General features: G+C 42.3%; 1 protein-coding gene across 1 annotated transcript; it reads left to right on the top strand.

Annotated features, from left to right (window-relative positions):
* Nucleotides 1-41: 41 nt before the first annotated feature.
* Spcs2 (signal peptidase complex subunit 2) lies at nt 42-19,469 on the top strand. Its single transcript, NM_001191601.1, has 5 exons — nt 42-160; nt 9,932-10,015; nt 10,511-10,671; nt 14,181-14,315; nt 17,013-19,469. Exons 1-5 carry the CDS (start codon nt 47-49, stop codon nt 17,197-17,199), a joined length of 681 nt encoding a protein of 226 aa, NP_001178530.1. The 5' UTR covers nt 42-46; the 3' UTR covers nt 17,200-19,469.
* Nucleotides 19,470-19,721: the final 252 nt, after the last annotated feature.

Below are 19,721 nucleotides of genomic sequence, written 5' to 3'. Positions count from 1 at the left end.
CGGCTTCGGACAAGTCGTATGGGAGGGAGACTGGGAGGGAGACAAGATGGCGGCGGCGGCGTCGCAAGGCGGGAGAAGCGGCGGCGGCGGAGGCAGTAGTGGGCCTGGCGGCGGCCCCAGCTGCGGGACAAGCAGTAGCCGCAGTGGTTTGTTGGATAAGGTGAGGAGCTCAGTCCTGGGAATAGTCTAGAGCCCGGGGGATGCCCAGGGGGTGGTGAGCACACCTTTCCATCCCCGCCCCCCTTATGTTCTGCGGCTTCTTGATCGCTTCTCTATAGCACACCAACGCACGCTTGTAGCCTGCCTTCTCTACACATTGAAAAACAATCTTAAGCCTTAGTCATTTTTTTTTCGCAAGTGTTGCTGGTCCCTAACCGCCACCGCAGCTTCTCGTAATTATGGCAATATTTCACCATAATGATCACGTTTCCATTGTGCTAGGAGGGCCATTCTTGAAAATGCCCATTTCACCAACGTGGAAAACTGAACTCCTAAAGAAATTGAAAGAATATCGAAATCGATATTCTCCAAACTCTTCCACTATCATCCTCGCCTGTTGCTACAGAGTCCAAAGAGTTCCTTGGCATTTTACTAAAGTTTTTGGGCGGGTTTTTTTTTTTTTTTTTCATGATACGTTAAATAATGAAATCTTCCTATGTTGACTTTTCTTGCTGGACTGATAGGAAGCCTTATGATTCTTTTTCCCTCTTGGGTTCCCTGCCTTTCTCTCTTCTTCCCATGTGTTCTTCGCTGTCTGCACCAGCTGGTCACCCTACCTATACAATTATTAAAAAAATTTCATATCCTTATTCATAAGGGCTTAAAGGAAAGAGGCGGGGAGGAAGGATGCTCCTGGATTGATCTTCTTGCCCCTTGCACAGCAACTTGGAAGAAACTGTTGCCTGAAAAACAGGCCTAGTATTAGTTCCGCCTCTAAAATGTCCCTGTTCTCATCTCCGTTACTCATCTGCAGAATGAAGGGTTTAGCCCTATATACCATCTGGCCCCTTTCCAGTGTTGTCATTCTCTGCTGATGTGGTGAGGGTGAAGCATGGTGCTTTAATATAGTAAGTCATTTCTCTTGAAACATTCCAATTGAAATGCTTTCTTACTCTGTGCCAAACAGATGGCTAGAGCTTAAGAAATGAATACCTGATCATGTTGAGGGGGTTCAAACCCAGGATTTGCATAGCTTCCTCCATGGTAGGCAGTACTCCTCCACTGACCTGTATCCCCAGTTCTCCTTGTCTTTTTGAGAGTCCTTAGATTCAAATTTGAGACAGGGTCTTGCTGTGTAGCTAAGCTGCCCTGGGGCTTCCTTTGTGCAGGATCCAGGGACCAAATGTGGGTTGAAAGCCTTGACAGTAAGTCTCTTTATCCCTTGAGCCATCTCTCTGGTCCTTGAGGAAAGATACACAGAATGTGATAATGCTTGAGATTTCTTTTTTTTTTTTTTCCCCGGAGCTGGGGACCAAACCCAGGGCCTTGCGCTTGCTAGGCAAGCACTCTACCGCTGAGCTAAATCCCCCAACCCCGTGCTTGAGATTTCTTAATAGGAGTACTAGAAGGCTCTCTATGTAAACTTAGTGAAAGGTGGGGTTAGACTGGAGAAGGGTTACTAAAGAGTGCATGTAAAGGCTTTTGAGACTATATAAAGTGACTTGAGGAAGGTTGTTTACATAGTTCTAGTTCATGGAACTAGACACAATAAGGCTTTCTTAGAAGGGTAAGTTTGAGTTCTAGCGTAGCATACTAAAAGCCCTGGATGATTGTTCATCACTAACTTGTATTTCTTTACCACAATAAACATTGTGAGTATCCTCATTACAGGCTTGCTGTAAAGATTAAATTATATAATACTGGTAATGTTTGTTTTAAAGACCTGCATAAAAACAGAATAGCTAGATGATGAGATCCCCAACTGGGATATCAGAAGGGTACAACATTCTGGCAGAGGGACATTTGGAAGATGATTCATTTTGTTTTGTTGAGACAGGATTACTTCGTAATCCAGGTTGGTCTTGAAACTAAGGGTCTTTCTACCTCTGCCTACCTAATAGTGTCATTGCAGGCCTGTTCCACCATACCTCTCCACCCTCAGATTCAACCAAGAAATGAAAGACAGAAGAAGAGAGAAAATAGTCAAGAGCTCTGTAAAGTCCTTTTTCCTGGAAAACTTCCTTTCTGCTAACGTTGAATTGTTCCCCCTCTGAGTTTCTCTCGTATTAGTGTGCCTGGGCAGTGCCTGTGTCCTGCCCATTTGTATGTTTCCAGTTTCCTGTGAGGGTTTCTTTACACCGATCATCGTAGAGTGAATGCTTACAGCCCTGAATTTAGCTGAGAAAAATGGCAGCCCTGTCTTAGGAGGAGCTGTAGAGGTTGTTGCTTTCAAGTGTTTCAAGCTAACTGACTGCTGAAGTGGAGAGCATGGGGACTTATCCTGAGTGACAGAGCGGTTCTGGAATGAGCACACTGCTTGTTCACATGAGGATGTTGGCTTTAGTAGAACCTCTTGAATTTTATTTCTGTCCTTTTTCCTTCCTGCCTTTGGTCCTGAAGGAGGGTGTTACTTCTGCACCTGTGGTTTCACTTGCTGTGAAGAAGTGCAGTCGGTGTACGAGTGTGCTTCTTGCTCTCTACACCAGTATGAGTGTCTGCTCCTCTGAAACCAACCTTAAGAACAAAGTAACACTTGCTTCCTGATTTTTAAAAATAAGTTTGCAGATCTAATCTTTCATCTTGACTTAGTGACTTAGTTCACTGCACTAAGTTGTTTTTGCCCCAAATCTTTCAGAGCGTTTTGTTCTGTGTGGCAGCTATAAACTATAGCCATTTCCCAGTTTGTTTGGGCTATTAAAATTTGGTTTCGTATTTATTTTGTTTTATCTTGTTTTTTTCTTTTGGTAAATTATTATCCAACCCTTTTTAGCCTCATTACCTGGGTTCTGTCTCATGTTTGGATTCTCAACCTGACCTTAGAGCACGGCTTCTGTATCTTAGTTGAGAACATAGATCTGGGGCCAGCCTTGCTTTAAATTCTGGCTGTCTCCTTGGCAGCTGTGTATTCTTGGACCAGTTACCAAGTCTCTCTGTAACTCAGTGTTTGCCCCTGTGAAGTGGGGCTGATAACTGTGGGTGCTCCCATCTTTCCTCCTCTCTGGGTTTTGACTGCCTTATATAAATATTTTTAGTGCCTGTGTAAAAACTGTCCATATCAGATTTCCTCAGTTTTTAATTTAAAACAGTAGATTTCCGTACCTCCCAGATCAGAATAAGATTTTGTAGTATTGAGGCCTGGCTATTCATACTTTCATATATTCTTTGTTACCCATGCATTTTAATAGTATATTTTTTAAAATTGAAAATAATGTACAAGTCTTACTGTCCGATGGTTTTTTCGTCATTGGTACACAGTTTCAGAAAGTTTTTGTAAGTTCCCCCCATTCTACCACCCATACCCATTAGCAGTGTACCCCAATCCTTTTTCTTAGGTCCAGGCCACCATAAAGAGCTTTCTTTCAGTGAGGAGGCTCAAATGGAGACTCTCATGCTTGTAGGCTAGCAGGAAGTCTAGTGTCTGTTTGAATGTGCCTGCTATGGACATTTTATATAAATGAAATATACATACATGTACTGTTGTGACTTGCTTCTTTCATTTAATATGTTTTCAGAGTTCATATGTGTTCTGTGGGTTTGGTTTTGTTTTGAGCTAGGGTTTCTCTGTGTAACCCTGGCTTTCCTGGAACTCCCTCTGTAGACCAGGCTGTCCCCAAACTCAGAGATCCTCCCGCCCCTGCCTCCTAAGTGCTGGGATTAAAGGTGTGCATCACTATAACCTGATTAGTTCACATGTTTTATAGCATGTATCAGACTTTATTTTATATGACCTAAATATATTCATCAGCACTGATAAATCATTTTAAAATTTCTGTTTAACTGAGTGTGATGTGTGTGCTATGGCACTTGTGTGGCTATCATACAACCTCTGCTTTGTGAGAGGTCATCCTGTTCCCACCTCCCTCCCTACCACAGGAGCGTAGGCATCAAACGTCACATCAGTGGTCACAACTAAGTCCAGTTTCACGTGTGCCTTCCGGGACTCCAAACTTGGTCTTCACACTCGTGACCAGTGGTATACCTACTGAACCCCTTCCTCTGATGGATACTGATACGTCATATCTTATTTTTCCATTTATCGTTAATATTTGTATCATGCACCTTTTGCTGTGTGATGCCTCTTATAAACACAGTTGTCCCCTGGGTGGACATTTTCACTTCTTTGGGCTATGTACCTAGGAGTGGAATTGATGTGTCATATCGTAACTGTTGATATTTTAATTGATTAATTTTTGAAATGTGGTCTCTGTAGCCCAGACTGGCCTGGAAGTAGTCCTGTCTTGCCTCAGTCTTCTGAGTACTGGGATTACAGGCTCCCTTGGTGTTTACTGCTGTAGTTGGCAGTGGGACCCTGGATGAATGGGACCTAAAAGTCTCATGCAGTAGTCAACTTTATTCAGAGATCAGACAGTTTATTCTCTGGGGTTTACGAAGAGTCCCCTGAGTATGTATACAATCACAAGAGCAAGCCTCGTGGTTAAAAACAGCTGAGGTGAACTCATCCCTTCCCACTATACTTTAGAGGACCACAAAATACAGTCTAGGAACAATTCTGTGTTCTGAAGAAACTCAGGTCACAAGACAGGTCTTGTCTTCTTATAAGCCCTCAGAAATCTCACACTGGACTGTGTTCAGAGACACCTTGGCCCTGTGTTCGACTTTCTGAGGAACTGTCAAACCTTTTGCACATTGTGAGTGCCACTTTCGTTCCCACAGAGAACCCAGGAAGTAATTTATATTGTAATCGCAATTTCTAAGCTGGTTGCATGCAGTATTTAAATGCCTGGTTTGCCACATCTATAGGATAAGGACTCACACCTCACATCTTTTTTCTCAAGGGTTTGTGGTTTGTGTTTTTTTGAGAGTCTCACTATGTAATGCTAGTTGGCCTAGAATTCTAGAACTCATTATGTGACCAGACTGGCCTTGAACTCAAGTTGATTTGTGTGCCTATGCCTTCCAGAGTACTAAGACTAAAGACAAGTGCCTGACTATTGTTTTCAGGCAGGGTCTCCCGTGTTCGAGGTTGGCCTCCCAAGTGCTGGGCTTACAGACATGCACTGGTCTATGCCATGCTGAGGATTGAACCCAGGGTTTCATGCGTGCCGGGCACACCCTCTCTACCAGCTGAACTTAGTCCTGCCTCCTCATCTTCTTAATCATGGAAGTCTCACCTTAAGCTGTTTCCAGCCTTAGATCTCAGATGTGTTGACACTGTTTGTGGGATATTTAAGCTACAATGTCTGTCCTGTCCATGAGCTAAAGCTGTCTCCACAGAACTGCAGTAATGTAGGCTTCCTGAGTGATGGGGCCAGGCTGCTGCTGTAGTTTGAGACCTCAGAGAAAGCATGGGGGAAGTTTTTTTTTTTTTTTTTTATCAGTTTCTCTGGAATTGCCACTAATGTGCATGCTCATAATTTAATTGACACATGGTAATTTCTAACCTCCAACTAACTCATAAATGCAACCACTAATAAGTACTCATATACCAGTGATTTCCATTACAGTATTTGTGGCCCTTAAAAAAACTTGAAATTGAAGGTTCAGTGTGCTAACAGCTGGAATCTTGTCTTGGTAATACCATGGGTTTTCAAATTGTATCTAAATTAAGGAACTGCATTTTTAGATACACATCATTTTCTTCCTGAATTAACATTTTTCCTTTTATTTTTGCACTTGTTAATCCTGATCTTGCTAAATGTGTATTTATGGAAGGTAAGGGTGGATATATAGTTAAGCCCAAGCAGTCATCATAGCTTCCAAGTATCAGTTTCTCTTATCTCCTTATTACTGGTTAGAAAATTCTAGAGTCAAAGGTAAAATACAGCTATAGAGCTTAAACGTCTGAAACCTAGTGTACAAAAGGAGGATTTATTCTTTTTCCTCCTGTGTTCCTTCTCTTGGGAAATGACATGGTTCAGACACGTCATCTAAGAACTCTAACTGTGGTAGGTGGCCATCTCTGTTCTGTCCTGTTACTTCTAACTAGTTAGTTACTAAGTCCGTCCAGTTGCACACCATCAGTGTTCACTTCTCATCCCCTTGTTGATGGCAACATTGAACATTCAGGTTCTGAACTTAAAAAAGGCCCCGTCTAACTTATTACTAGTACTATGTATAATTACATATTATACATGTCCTGGTATTACCTTTGAGATCATCTGCAGATTCGTCTGAGGTGATTTTCAAAATAAAACCAGCAAGTGCCCTTCAAACCATAAAGGTGGTTGATAATCACCCATGTAAACTCTTACCCATTTCCTGCTCATAGCCAAGTTTATTTACCTTTAACTTGTAAGCAGCCCTAGGCTATATATGGTTCCTTAGCCTGTGCCTTGTTCCTACTACTAACTCTCCTGCTTTTGCAGCTTATGTCCACTTTCTGAACTGGAGTAGACAAGCGAAGAGAAAAACTTTTGTTATTTTTTTCTAAGTCAGAGTGGGCTCCTTGTGTTGATACAGCACTGTCACCCCAAGTGTCCATCTCAGAGTGAGTTGAGGAGTCCTTTGAGTCAGGCTAAGGAACTCTGAAGCAGTCCACTGTGGTCCTCATGTCACCACATGACATCTGCTTCCACTGTTACTAAAGTAACAAAGTGTTGCTGCTGCTGTGCTGTTCTTAAGGCTTTGCATACCAAGAATGGTTTCTGTTGTTGACCCGTCCCCACCCTTGATGCCAGAAGATGCATGGGGAACAGAGACTGTAATCCCCAAATAAGTTAATTCTAAAAATGATCTCCTATATTTAAATATTCTTCAAAGTGGAAGTGAATTTAAAAACTTCACTGAGCATTTGAGAAGTGAGATTCCCAATGCCATGCCTGCAGTGAAATGCCTTTGTAGAACTTTTCGCAGTGAGAATCAAAGTGAAATGAATCTTCAGTGGTTTGTGAAAGTCATCAAGTACCCTTTTTCTGTGAACCAGCCATTTCTGTCCTCCAAGATGTGGCCAGGGACAAGCATGTCTTGTTCCTCTGTTGATAGAAAAGTGGTTTCTAGTAGCTGGAACAACTCCTTCATGAATAGGAATAGCTATACCAATGAATGGTATAATATAAACTCAGAGTTAGGATCTGATCCAATTAAGTTATTAAATAATACCAAGTCCCTACGATGACTGTATTAAAAAAGATGGCAGGAGGAGCAGGAAAAGTAATTGATCGTGACAGGAGAGCTCCCCAGGATTGGTGACCTGTTAGATAAACCAGGAGACTCAGCATATAATGCTGCTTATGAGATGGAGTGCAGAAGAAACTAAGATATTCCAGAGTTCCTCTGCCCTAGAACCCCACAAGACATCCCTTGAGTAGGGAGAATTGTGACAGCACATAGACAGTGGTATGTGTCTACCAGGGAGCCTCATTAGATACATAATGAGTGGTTTTCCCTAGGGCTGCTTAAGTGGGTGCCTTACGCCTGGTCTGTGTCAGACTCCTAGAAGGAAAGGTGTTTGCCATGGGTCACAGCTTAGACACAGGAGTTACTTTTAGCATGTAGGGGATGTTTTATATCAGTGTAGGGGACAGTGTAACAACCAAGATGCTGGATAGCAGGCAAAGATCAACCTAGAAAATGTGCCTTCCTAATTAAGGATGGCAGTCCTTAGGAAGACCTACCTTAATTCCTTTGCACGTGTTACCCTTCATTGTAATTTATCCTGTGAGGTCCCCTGTAAGCAGTCTTCTTTGTAACCTTGGCTGGCCTGGAACTATGGAAACCAGACTGGTTTCCTCAAACTGAAGTTTTAAATCTGCCTCCTGAGCAGATTAAAGGCTACCATTGCTAGCTCCGCCCTCCATCTGAGAGAGGATCTCTTACTGAGTTCTGAGCTCTCTCATCTCCTCAGCCCCTGCTTTGTTTTTTTATTCCTCATTACCCTTTGTTGTTTAGTTTAGGAGACCAGGGGGGGGAGAGGAAAAAAGATGCCTGCATAACAGCGGAGGGGATGGGATTTACATATGTTTTAGATGAGCAGTTTTTGAGAATGATGGGAAATAGTGACCACAAAAATAGACACCTAATGTCTAATCCCTACTTGTCCAGATATTCTTCTGCTGTAGCAGAGAGAGCTAACATGCTTACCAAGCAGAATGATGTTCCCTCTTCAGAAACCAAATTAAAACCTTCCTTATGATATTTGTAACTCACTGGAAGAGTTCTTGTTCTCTCTGCTGAAGATTCTGGGCCCCAGGCAGTAGAGTTAGGACTGAGGCTTATCCTACATGTTCAAGGCTGATTCTGCATTTACCCCTGAAAATTGCTAGGAGATTATAGAGGCAAGTTTCATTCTGAATTGTGCTATGCTCAGTGATGTTTTCTGGGGTGGGAATCTATGAGAATATATGGTGTTTTCTTCCTCTTTTGGAATGACGTTTTCAAAATGACTTAATCATTTCACAGGTAATCCAAACATTGTAGACTTAGCTCTACAAATTAATTGGGGTTATTTAAGTAGAATATATTTGACTGAATGTATATGATCCAGCTGTTAGATTAAAAAACAAAGCTGTTCTTAGTTCAATGCATAATTTTTAAAATTATGTGTCAGGTTTAATAAGTAGGTTAGCAGGTTGCGAAAATCAGTATTACAAAATGCTTCCGGGGTTGGGGATTTAGCTCAGTGGTAGAGCACTTGCCTAGCAAGCACAAGGCCCTGGGTTCGGTCCCCAGCTCCGAAAAAAAAGAAAAGAAGAAAAACAAAACAAAATGCTTCCATGAATAATTAAAGATTTTGTTTTTCTCAGACACTGATGGGGAAAGACTTGATTTATAGTAGCTTTAAATATAACTAATTTAGGGGCTAGAGGGATGGCTCAGTGGTTAAGAATATTCTTGCAGAGGATCCAAGTTCTGTTCCAGGACTATATCAAATAACTCCCAAGTAACTGTCTGTAAATCCAGTTCTAGTAGACCTGGGTGTGGGGGTGAAAACGTACACATACACACATGCTCGAATACATACATGCATGCAAGCACATAAATACACCCATTTTTATACATACATACATACATACATACATACATATATACATACATACCATTTCATTTATATTTTTTTCTCTGAACAGATTTCAGGTTTTCTTATTTGTATATTAATGTATAGAATCACAGCTTTTTAAAAAGGTTGATAAGATAGGAATGTTTTCTGTCTTTCAATAGAAGAATCTATTCTTCAAGACAAATGAATTTGAATTGAATTACCTGTTAGTGATCCAACCCAGGGCCTCATGCATATTAGGCAAGCACTGCCTCCTAATCCCTATCATCCTATCCCTGGTTTCCAGCCCGAGTTGTTGTTGTGTGTTCTGTCATAGCAACAGAAAGCAAACCAGGACACTTGGTCTGTAATAGAAAATTTGATATTTTTAATAGATTATACCATTTGCTGTCTTAAAGTTACAATATGCTAAAAAAGTATACAAATTATTCACAGACAATGATGTTTTAAAGACGACTTTTCCTCTTAGTATTTGTAAATTCCTTTATCTGTATTTTATGAACTTTGTGCTTGTAAAATATTAGAAGAACAAAGGCAGTTTTTTCTGTATTCATCTGTGGGTAAAAAGGGGTAGGATATATGAGTTTACATAGTACACACACGTGTTGTGGTTCTAGGCTTGTAGGATTTGAGGTGTCTGCATGGAGACTTGCACCATCCATGTGAGAGAGAGCCCACATACCCATCTGGGTGTGGTGCTTAACCGTCTTATGAGAAGACCAGATCAGCCTTCACCTACTCCACGTCTGAGGAAAGCAGCTCATTCTACTTTGGCGCCATGGCTTTCATTGTACAACTTTTCTGTCTGTTTTGCAGTGGAAGATTGATGATAAGCCCGTGAAAATTGATAAGTGGGATGGATCAGCTGTGAAAAACTCTCTGGATGATTCTGCCAAAAAGGTACTTCTGGTGAAAACATGAGAGTGTGCTTTCAGCCTGTGGACATGTCTCCTCTTTCTTCTCTTACGTGGAGTGATCCTAGTTTCCAAAGGTAGAAAATGAGCCAAAGGGGGCTTCTAAAATTACCAGAGTAGAAGGAAATGTGTTAAAACACGAATGTTGGGATATCAAGAAAATTGGTAACTCATTGTTCTGAGATTAGAGCATAGAGACTTGGGAGGACAGAACATTCATCTAAGGCGAACCCATTTGCAAAGAGAAAAAATGTTAGAGCTGTGTCCTATGGGAAAAGTTGAGAATTTTAAGACGGAGGCCTTGATAAGGTTTTTTGCAGGGGAGTATTCTTGGTCGTCTTTGTGTAGCTTGGTGAGTAAGATGCTAATTGAAGAGGACAGTGTCCATTCGTCCAGTTCTGACATGACTTTAAACGGGACCCAGGAAGAGCAAGCCACGGGAAGGAAGCATGGCTCTCACCTTGCGTCCTCTCCTCACTAGGTTCTCCTGGAGAAGTACAAGTATGTGGAGAACTTCGGTCTCATTGACGGTCGCCTCACCATCTGCACCATCTCCTGCTTCTTCGCCATAGTGGCTTTGATCTGGGACTACATGCATCCCTTTCCAGAGTCCAAGCCGGTTTTGGCCTTGTGCGTCGTATCATATCCTTTTTAATGCTATAGTTGCTTTTTAGTAACAATTCAGAAGAATCTGCCACTATGCCATCTATGCTTTCGAAATATAAAAGCTTTGATTTTAGAGCTTGCCAGCATTAGAATTAACATTAAAAGTTGTGCCTGTAAATTCATGTCACATCATTGATAGTTTGTTTTTAATAAGGTTATTTTATCTGTAATATACTTAGTTATTTATAGGAACACCAAAGCTCCTGTCACACAATGATAGTGAGATTCAGCTCTTTTAACCTGTTAGAGTTTCCCATTAGCCTGGGTTGCTTTAATCCATTTATTCTAGACTGTTAGTGGAAAAGCTTTGGATTATAGAAGTCCGAATCTGTTTCCTGTTTTTCTTTGATGTTGAGGAGCTGGCTGTCTGAGGAGGCCCCAAGCATGAGCTATGGCTTTGGCCCTGTGTTCAGTGGAATTGAGGACCCCTTCTGGGGTTACACAACAGAGTTTGAAATCCAAGGTGTTTTATGATCTTGTGCTAGAGAAAAAATATAAATAATGCTCATTCAGAATTGCAAAACGGAATGGGACTCTGGGCATGGTAGCAGACACTTGTAATTCCAGCTCTCAGAAGGCTGAATCAGGGTGGTTCATGAGTTTCAGGCCAGCTCGGGCTACCTGGCAAAACCTCGTGCCATTTAAAAACTGGAAGAAAAAAAGGACAGCAAGATGATCCAGATGTTAAAATGTTTGCCACACAGCACAGAGACCTGAGTTTGGAACCCTGGCACCCACATAAAAGGTTGGACATAGTAGCACAGGTTTGTAAACCCATGCTGAGGAGATGAAGGCAAGGATCCCATCCCAGGGCATCTAGCTAGCTAGCCAGTCTTGTGAGTCAGGGAGCGACCCTGTCTCAGAAAACTAGGTAGAGAGTGCTATAGACAAACACCTAGTACCAACCCTTGGCTTCTATATACACATACATGTCTCTGTGTACCCATATATACATCTAAATACAGGTGAACATATATACATGCATATACCCCACAGAAATGAAAAAGGAAAAAAATTAGATGGGAGATTATAACATAATTGATAAATAATATAGCCAGTCCCCAAATTCAAGAGTTTAGCTTAAGATTTCTGTATTTTATAATGGTATGAAAGAATATTCACACAACCATTGTGTTTTTCATTTTCAATATAAAACTCAATAAATTAAATCAGATAGCATGCTATTATACAGTAGGCTTTTATTAGGTGAATTTGCCCAATTGCTAGCAGATACAAATGTTCTGAGCACATTCAAGGCAGGCTAGGCTAGTTAATCCATAGTGTTTGGAAATTGAGTATGTTACATGCATTTTTAATTCACAGTTACAAGATCCTATTGTAAGTTGAATTTTGCCTCTCCTTTTTATGATAAACATATTTTTTCTTTAGATATGTGATGCAAAGAACTTTCATTATAATTTTAATTACAAAATTTATATGCATTTCTAGTGATGATTTTTTGGAGTCCTGCACTCCCATCTCCTGTCTTGGTTTATCTGCACATAACTGTTTTATACTACAACTTAAAAACATAATGCATTTGGGGGGGGGGGGGTGTGCGTCAGGAAGGCCGTGAAGGTGCAGGTATTTGCTGGACTCCAGAGTGGAAGGAGAGGACGGCCTCCTATACTTACCTTGACCTACTTCTGCGCATGTGTTGCCCCAAATAAATAAATGTAAAAATCTAAAATAGCACAGATATAAATTCACATTGTTCTGTGGAACTCTACCACTACCTAATTATATATGCACACTTTCCTTTCCTGAGGTTGGAGAGAGTGCAGTAGATAAGAATACTTGTGTGCTTGGAGTAGACTGCAGTTTCATTCCCAGAACCCATGTTGGGTGGCTTTCATCCATCTGTAATTCCAGCTCCAGGGGATCTGACACACTGTGGGTTTCCACAGGTACTCACACTAATGTACACATACTTTACATGGATACCCACACATCTACACATAATTTTAAAATACACTTTCAGAGGCAAGTAGCAAGCCATCTTAATAAAGCACCCGATTAAAACTAGTTTTATACAAATAGATGGTTCTGGACTTGGCAACAAGTCCTCTTTGACTCTGCAGTTAGATGAATTATCCTAGTTTGAAGTCTTCACTGTTGACACAATCTAAGAGAATATACCACAAGTTTGAGAGACCATTCTCTATAAACAATGACAGTAGCCTTATTATACACAATCTCCAAAAGAACTACTTTGATAGCATTTCAGTTATACTTGTGTAAGGCAAATCGTGGTCCTAAGTTTAAGTTCATGTTCTATATATAGTGCTAGTGACACTGGTATAAATAACTACTGTGTGCCACATAGTTATATATAGAAACCCCATGAGACTTCTTGTTTGTTTGAGACAGAGTCCCAGTACACTAGCCTTAAGCTTGCAGTAGTCCTGACTTAGCCTCCCGAGTGTTGAAGTACAGCTGTGTACCACAGCCCCCATCTTCATGACAATTGTGAAAGTTCCGTGTTCTCCTCGTAGACATGAGGAGAGCTGGGGAAGACATTTATTAAATCCAAGACTGTCTGAGCTCCAAAGTCCTTTGCATTGTACTTCCTGCCTCTTTAGTTCATAAAATTTAAATAACATTCCATAACGTGTTAGCAGCTGACAGTTAACCAGTGCAATGCTGTGTCTGCATGTAAACATGCTAATCAAGCAGAATCGCTCTCAGAGAGTCATCTCAAGTCACTTGGACGTTGGTTGAATATATCAAATCCACTGCGATATATTTGTGGGAGGAGGGTTGTTGTTTGTTTTGTTTTTTTTGAGACAGATCTTCTCTGTGTAGCCCTGGCTATCCTGGATCTTACTTTGTAGACCAGGCTGGCCTCAAAATTAGAGCTCCACTTGCCTCTGCCTTCCAAGTGCTGGGATTAAAGGCATGTAACACCATGGTTAGCTTTTCTTGCTTTCTTTCCTTTTTTATTTTTATTTATTTATTTTTTTTAATTTACATGTGTGGGTGTTTTGCCTGCACATATGTCTGTGTGTCACATTCAAGCCTTGGTGCCTGAGGAGACCAGAAGAAGGTATCAGATCTCTTGGGACTGGAGCTGTAGAACGTAGTTAGCTGCTGTATGGGTGGTGGGATTCAGATCCAGGCTCCCTGCAAGAGTAGCCAGTGCTCTGAATTGCTGAGTCATCTCTCTAGCCTCTGGTCCTTTTTTTTTTTTTTTTTTCAATGGAGAAATAGCACAAGTTATAGTATAAAAGATATTTAGCCTGTTTGTCCTGTACCGTTTGTCTCCTTTTTGAGGTATCCAGAGAACTAACACCGGAGAGAGCCTTGCTTCCTTTAGGCATATAAATATAAGGGTAAGAGTAAATAACTAAATTTTCAGTGCTTTAGTGGTAAGATAAAAATTATTTAGGACTGTCAAGAAAATTTTGTGGCTCTTGTGTGTCATTTTTTGTAACTTCTATTGTACTTGCGTATTTGTATATTTTTTCCCTTAACATTATTCGAACCTATTTTGTGATGATGGGGATTCTGACCATTTATACCTCATATAAAGAGAAGAGCATCTTCCTCGTGGCCCACAGAAAAGACCCTACAGGAATGGATCCTGATGATATTTGGCAGCTGTCCTCCAGCCTCAAAAGGTAATGCCCATCCTTAGTTCTCAGAGATGCTCAAGCATGCCTTGTGTTTGCTCTGGGCTCTGCCATGATTCCCAGGGCACTATTCTGTGTTTGTTCTACACAGAGCGTAGTGCCCATCATGTACAATGAAAGGTGACGGTGAGCTGTAGGCTTTCCTAACATAGCAGTTCTGAATTTCTTTATCACAGAAGATGCTTGAAGTTTATTCTTTGGAAGACTGGGGAATGATTCTTTTTCCTTGTGGGTAATTAGCAAAGGTCAAAGATTGGGGTGGAGAAATGGCTCAGAGGTTAAGAGTGCTTACTGTTCTTAGAGAGGACCTGGTTTTGGTTCCTAGCATCCATAGTGGCTCACAACTAACTGAGTTCCAGGGGATCCAACATCCTCTTCTGGTTGGTTTTCTGTTTTGTTTTATTGTTTTTAAGGGGGTGAAGGGGGGGTTGTCTTTTGTATGTACATTATGCACAAATTCATGCAGGTGAACACCTGCGCATATCAAACATCTTTTTAAAAGAGATCCAAGTTGTGAGGTTAATTATCTTTAAGGCTCCTCTTTAGCCTCTGTGTCTTCTGACTTCATTCATGCTGTGCTCAAGCATCTCTGGAGTGGTGATCTGTACAACTCAGCCACAATCCAGTCTTTCCGAACTGTGGGAGTACACATGTGTCCATTGGTACCCAGACCTGGGCCCATGTTCCAGTGTGTTTGTTTCTAATTCATGGCTTTTGGTAAATTATGTAAAGTGAAGCTTATTGAGGTTAAAAAATAACTCCTTAGCATTGTTAGGAAGATAAAAAGTCAAATGTCAGTTACTATAGCAAATACACATGCAGCTTTTCTTGTATCTTAGGCATTAGTCACTTTTCTACTGCTCTGATAAAATACCAAGACCAAGGCAACCGACAGACGGAAGGGCTGGTTTGCGCTTATGTTTCCACTGCCATCAGCAGGGAGGCAGCAGGCATAGCAGTGGCTGGAGGAGCAAGCTGAGAGAGAGTTCATGTCTTGAGCCACAAACACAAAAGAACAAAACTGGAAATGCTGCAAGTCTTTAAACCCTAAGAGCCCATCCTTGGCGGCATACTTTTTCCAACACGACCATGCCTCCTTAACCTCCTCAAATAGTGCCAGCAACGGAGACCTGAGCGTTCATATATATACGCCTGTGAGGGACATTCTCATCCAGCCTCCATAGGTATTAGGCTAAACTCATTACCTCACTTAAACCTTAGACATGTGGGGTTAGGGATTTAGCTCAGTGGTAGAGCGCTTGCCTAGCAAGCACAAGGCCCTGGGTTCGGTCCCCAGCTCCGAAAAAAAGAAAAAAGAAAAAAAAAAAAAAAACCTTAGACACATGTACAGATGGGAACACGCTTCTAAAGGTTAAATTGATTGAGCTCAGGAGTAGTAGAGTAAGAATTCTGGGCTAAATTGGCCTTAGAGAAGTCTGTGTCTCACCAGGCCACTAAAACAGAGTTCATAATTCTAGAATTCAACAACATTGATTTCATTGTCTTCATCCAGCTTGTTGTGGTGGTGGTGGGGGGGGGTGGAGTAGAGGGGGAGGGAGGGAGGGAGGGGGAGAGATTGGCTTGTATGCACATGTGCCACAGTCTATACAAGTGTGGAGGTGAGAGGCTGCTTCTTGGGAGTCAGTCTGTTCTCCAGGCTATCCAAGAAGAGTTAAGAGAATTGGCTCTTCTTCCAGAGGCCTGGGTTTGCTCCTCAGCATTCACAGACAGCTCACCATCCAGCCCCATGACTGTCCTCTGGCAGCTTCATTCCTAGCAAGTCCAGATTGTTTGAACTCCAGCCTTCCTCTAGTCTGCCAGCTCTAATGTTACCAACTCTCACTTCTGGTGGGCCCTGGGAATCTCTTTCCCTGCTTGAAGTCATTGCCAGCAGAGCAGGAAAAGCAAGTGATCTGTAAAATCATAAGTCACATCTGCTTTGCCCTCTGTTAAGACCTCCTCTTTTGGGGAGAAAAGGCTAAATTCTGAGGACAGCTTAGCAGTCCTTATGTGTGTGGTATGTGCTCCACGTGCATGTGCAAATAACCCTCGTCTGCTGTTCCTTTATGTTCCTCAGACATCCTAGGCATGTTCTCACCTCAGGGCCTCTGCTTTCTGGTCCATCCACATGGAATACTTTTCTTGGACAGCCTGGTGTTCTCACCTTCATTAGGGTCAGCAGTTAAACCAGGGAAGGGAAGGTAAATCAGTATTTGCCAGGAGAATTAGTATCTTCAGGGCAGTTAGAAGACCAGTGAGTGGGGTCTGTCGGTCGGTGTCTCTGTCTCTGTTGCTGTCTGTCCATCTATCCATCTGCGTACCCGCCCCCCCCCCCCCCCCCGCTCCCAGCTCACTAGCGTGCTGAGAGTATGTGGTGGGGTAGCCCCTGTGTCAGCACTGCATTGCCAAGCTTATCCTACCTTTCAGAAACACTTGCTGAGGAATTGTTACTGCTTAAATCCACTGTTGTTAAAGTTAGCATTCAAGGTGGTGCATCATTTATTGGGCATTTTCCTCTGTGCTCTCATTGGTCCTCCACCCTCAGCTCCCTACTTCCCTTCAGCTACTTCCCTCCCTCCACCAATACCCCTGTTCTACTGTCCTTGTCCATTCTCGTCTTCCCACCCTAAGAGCTCCTCAGTTTCCCAGTCTGTTTCTGATTTGTTCTCTTTGTCCTGGTTTTAGGTTTGATGACAAATACACCCTGAAGTTGACCTTCATCAGTGGAAGGACAAAGCAGCAGCGGGAAGCCGAGTTCACCAAGTCCATTGCTAAGTTCTTTGACCACAGCGGGACATTGGTCATGGATGCATACGAACCTGAAATATCCAGGCTCCATGACAGTCTCGCCACAGAAAGAAAAATAAAATAGCCAATTCTAAAAGTTCTCCTTCTGCTGGATCATACGAATTACTGGTGGGTAGGGGAAAAGACAGGAAGCTTAAGCTTGGTCAAGTAAGAAATGTTAAAGATGCCCCTGTTTAGTCCACCCTGGATAAATAGAATTTCCTAGTACAGATATGCAAAGTTGTATCTTTGATGGCTAGCTGTAGCCTCCTTGGTCTGCTGAATGGTTTTCTGTTGTTTTCCTTAAGAAGCCTTTTTGTAAAAGCTAAGCATACCTTTTCCTTTGTGCTTAATAGTACTTTATACAGTATAGCTTTGTGCCATGCAATGTTTGAATGCTCAATTCTCAAGAACGAGCCTTGCTGGGGTGAGGTAGTGTTCACCTGTAATCCCAGCACTCGGAGGGCTGAGGAAGGGGATTCAGTTGGAGGCCGTCCTGGGCTGTAGAGCTAGGCCCATCTTGAAGAGTGGGTATTGTTAACTTGTTGCTGACTTTGTATTGACCCCTGCATCAGCAACTATTTCCTTAAATCCAGGATACAACTTCTTAAGTATGACAGCTTTCCTTTACACACCATTTTTGTGGGTGTATATATATATTTGACTTGGGGAGAATTATTTTTTAAAAAAATACAAAATAGCTTTTTAATTTGTTTAAAATAGACCTGCCTGTTACATTTTGTGCTCTTAACCAATTAAAGAAGCCAGTGGCATTTTTAGTTTTATATTCTCTGTTCCCACTCGTACGTTCCTGTTGATTTGTGTGTGCCCTTTATTAACTGCCATTTTCTAAAGTTTTTTTCAATAAATGAAAGAAGATGTGAAAATATAGAGTACTAGTCTTGGAAGGAGGAACAGCACCGCAAATGCTTTACTCGGATGGAGTCCCTTCTGGGCTGACTCACTCTCGGCAGGCTGGTGAGAACCCGGAGCCAGGGACTCTTAGTTCTAGTGATAGCAGCAGAGACACTTTACTCTGGGCATGTCACTGGCTTACTGAAGCTCACTCACAGCTGTCCTAAGGGCAGGCACTGTTGTGTGCACACACGCACGGCATGCACACTCACGCGCGCGCGCGCGCACACACACACACACACATGCATGCACGAAGAGCCTAAGACATGAAAGTAAACAGTTCACAGATGGTTCTAGAATAGGAACTTAAGTTTGAGGAATCTGGCTCCAGATGTTATGTTCCTGCACAGCCAAAAATAAAAAATAATGAGTTAATATCTTTTCCAGTATTTTCTCAATTTGGTCAGAGAACTGGACACTTGCAGGATCTAATTCTAAGTCTAGTACCCCAAATTACATTCCCAATAAGAAGCATCCAAAGAACATTGGGAATGTTGTCCTGTCTAGCACTACCCAGTGAGACCACACTGGCCAGATGCTGAAGCCGTGGGTTCCCTAAGCCTTCCTGTAATCCTTCGGTAAGTCAGAGTTCCTTGAACTTCTAATGCTGCCCCCACCCATTCTTATAAAAGTACCAGTGCAGGGCTTGTTTAATAAAGTGCTCACCATGCAAGCATAGGAGCCTGAGTTTGGCCTTTAGGGTGCATGTAAAGAGAGGCCAGGTAGCACGGTTGTTATCCCAGTGCTGATGAAGCAGATACGAGATGATTTCTAGCATGCTGCCTGGCCAGCCTAAACACCAGGGCTGGGGAGATGACCAGATGGGTAAAATGCTTGCTGTGTAAAAATCCCCAGAACCCACATAGGAGACATGAATGGTAAAGCACATCTAACCCTTGTGTCGCAGGAACACAAGGCAGAGGCTAGGGTCTTGCTGGCCAGCCAGACTGGCTGAAATAGCAAGCTGCAGGGGCAGCAAAAGGCCTGGCTCAAAAGTCAGGGTGCATAGAAATGGAGGAAGACTTGTGCTGTCAACCACGGGCCTCCACAGGTACATAGACCAATACTCTAAGTCAGCCCCTACCTCTCTGCCTGGGCACACAGGGTGACGATTTGAATTCGGTGACCCACTTAGAGGTTTTTGAAAGTTTAATCAGATAATGATACTTGCAGAGAGACTGAGTCACTGCTGTCAGACGGGAGGTTCCAGTGCTGGGAGAGTAGGCTGTGGTTACTTCACACCCGCTGTACCCTTTGCTTTATATCTATACAAATATAACCTTGGGTTTGGGTTTTTGTTTTTTCCTGTGTTGGGGCTCAAACTCAGGGCGTTGTACATGTTAGGCAAATGTTCTAAAACTGAGCTACATCCCAGCTGTCCAAGCACAGACTTATATATGCCCCCCTTTTAATAAACATTCCAACTATGTGGACACATTCTTTTCCTGTGTTTCAAGATGGAATTCTCATTATGTTGTCAAGACTCGCCTGAAACTCATGCACACAAGTGATTCTCCTGCCTCAGCACTGAAGCAGCTGGTACTATATTATGCACATGCCATTGTCTGTGGCTTTTAAACTTTTTACAGTGTAGTTTTCTATAGTTTCTCCCCATAGGCAAACTAATTTTTTTTTTCTTTTTTCTTTTTTTCGGAGCTGGGGACCGAACCCAGTGCCTTGTGCTTGCTAGGC

This window comes from Rattus norvegicus, chromosome 1 (assembly GCF_036323735.1).
Source record: "Rattus norvegicus strain BN/NHsdMcwi chromosome 1, GRCr8, whole genome shotgun sequence".
NCBI classification, from domain to species: domain Eukaryota; kingdom Metazoa; phylum Chordata; class Mammalia; order Rodentia; family Muridae; genus Rattus; species Rattus norvegicus.
Note: the sequence above shows the minus strand (reverse complement) of the source record. Positions and strands in the feature narration are given on the sequence as shown.

Coding starts and splice junctions, on each gene's coding strand:
- Spcs2 (NM_001191601.1), top strand. CDS start 47: ATGGCGGCGGCGGCGTCGCAAGGCGGGAGAAGCGGCGGCGGCGGAGGC. Junction 10,016..10,510: donor TGGATGATTCTGCCAAAAAG/GTACTTCTGGTG, acceptor TCTCCTCACTAG/GTTCTCCTGGAGAAGTACAA. Junction 14,316..17,012: donor CTGTCCTCCAGCCTCAAAAG/GTAATGCCCATC, acceptor TCCTGGTTTTAG/GTTTGATGACAAATACACCC.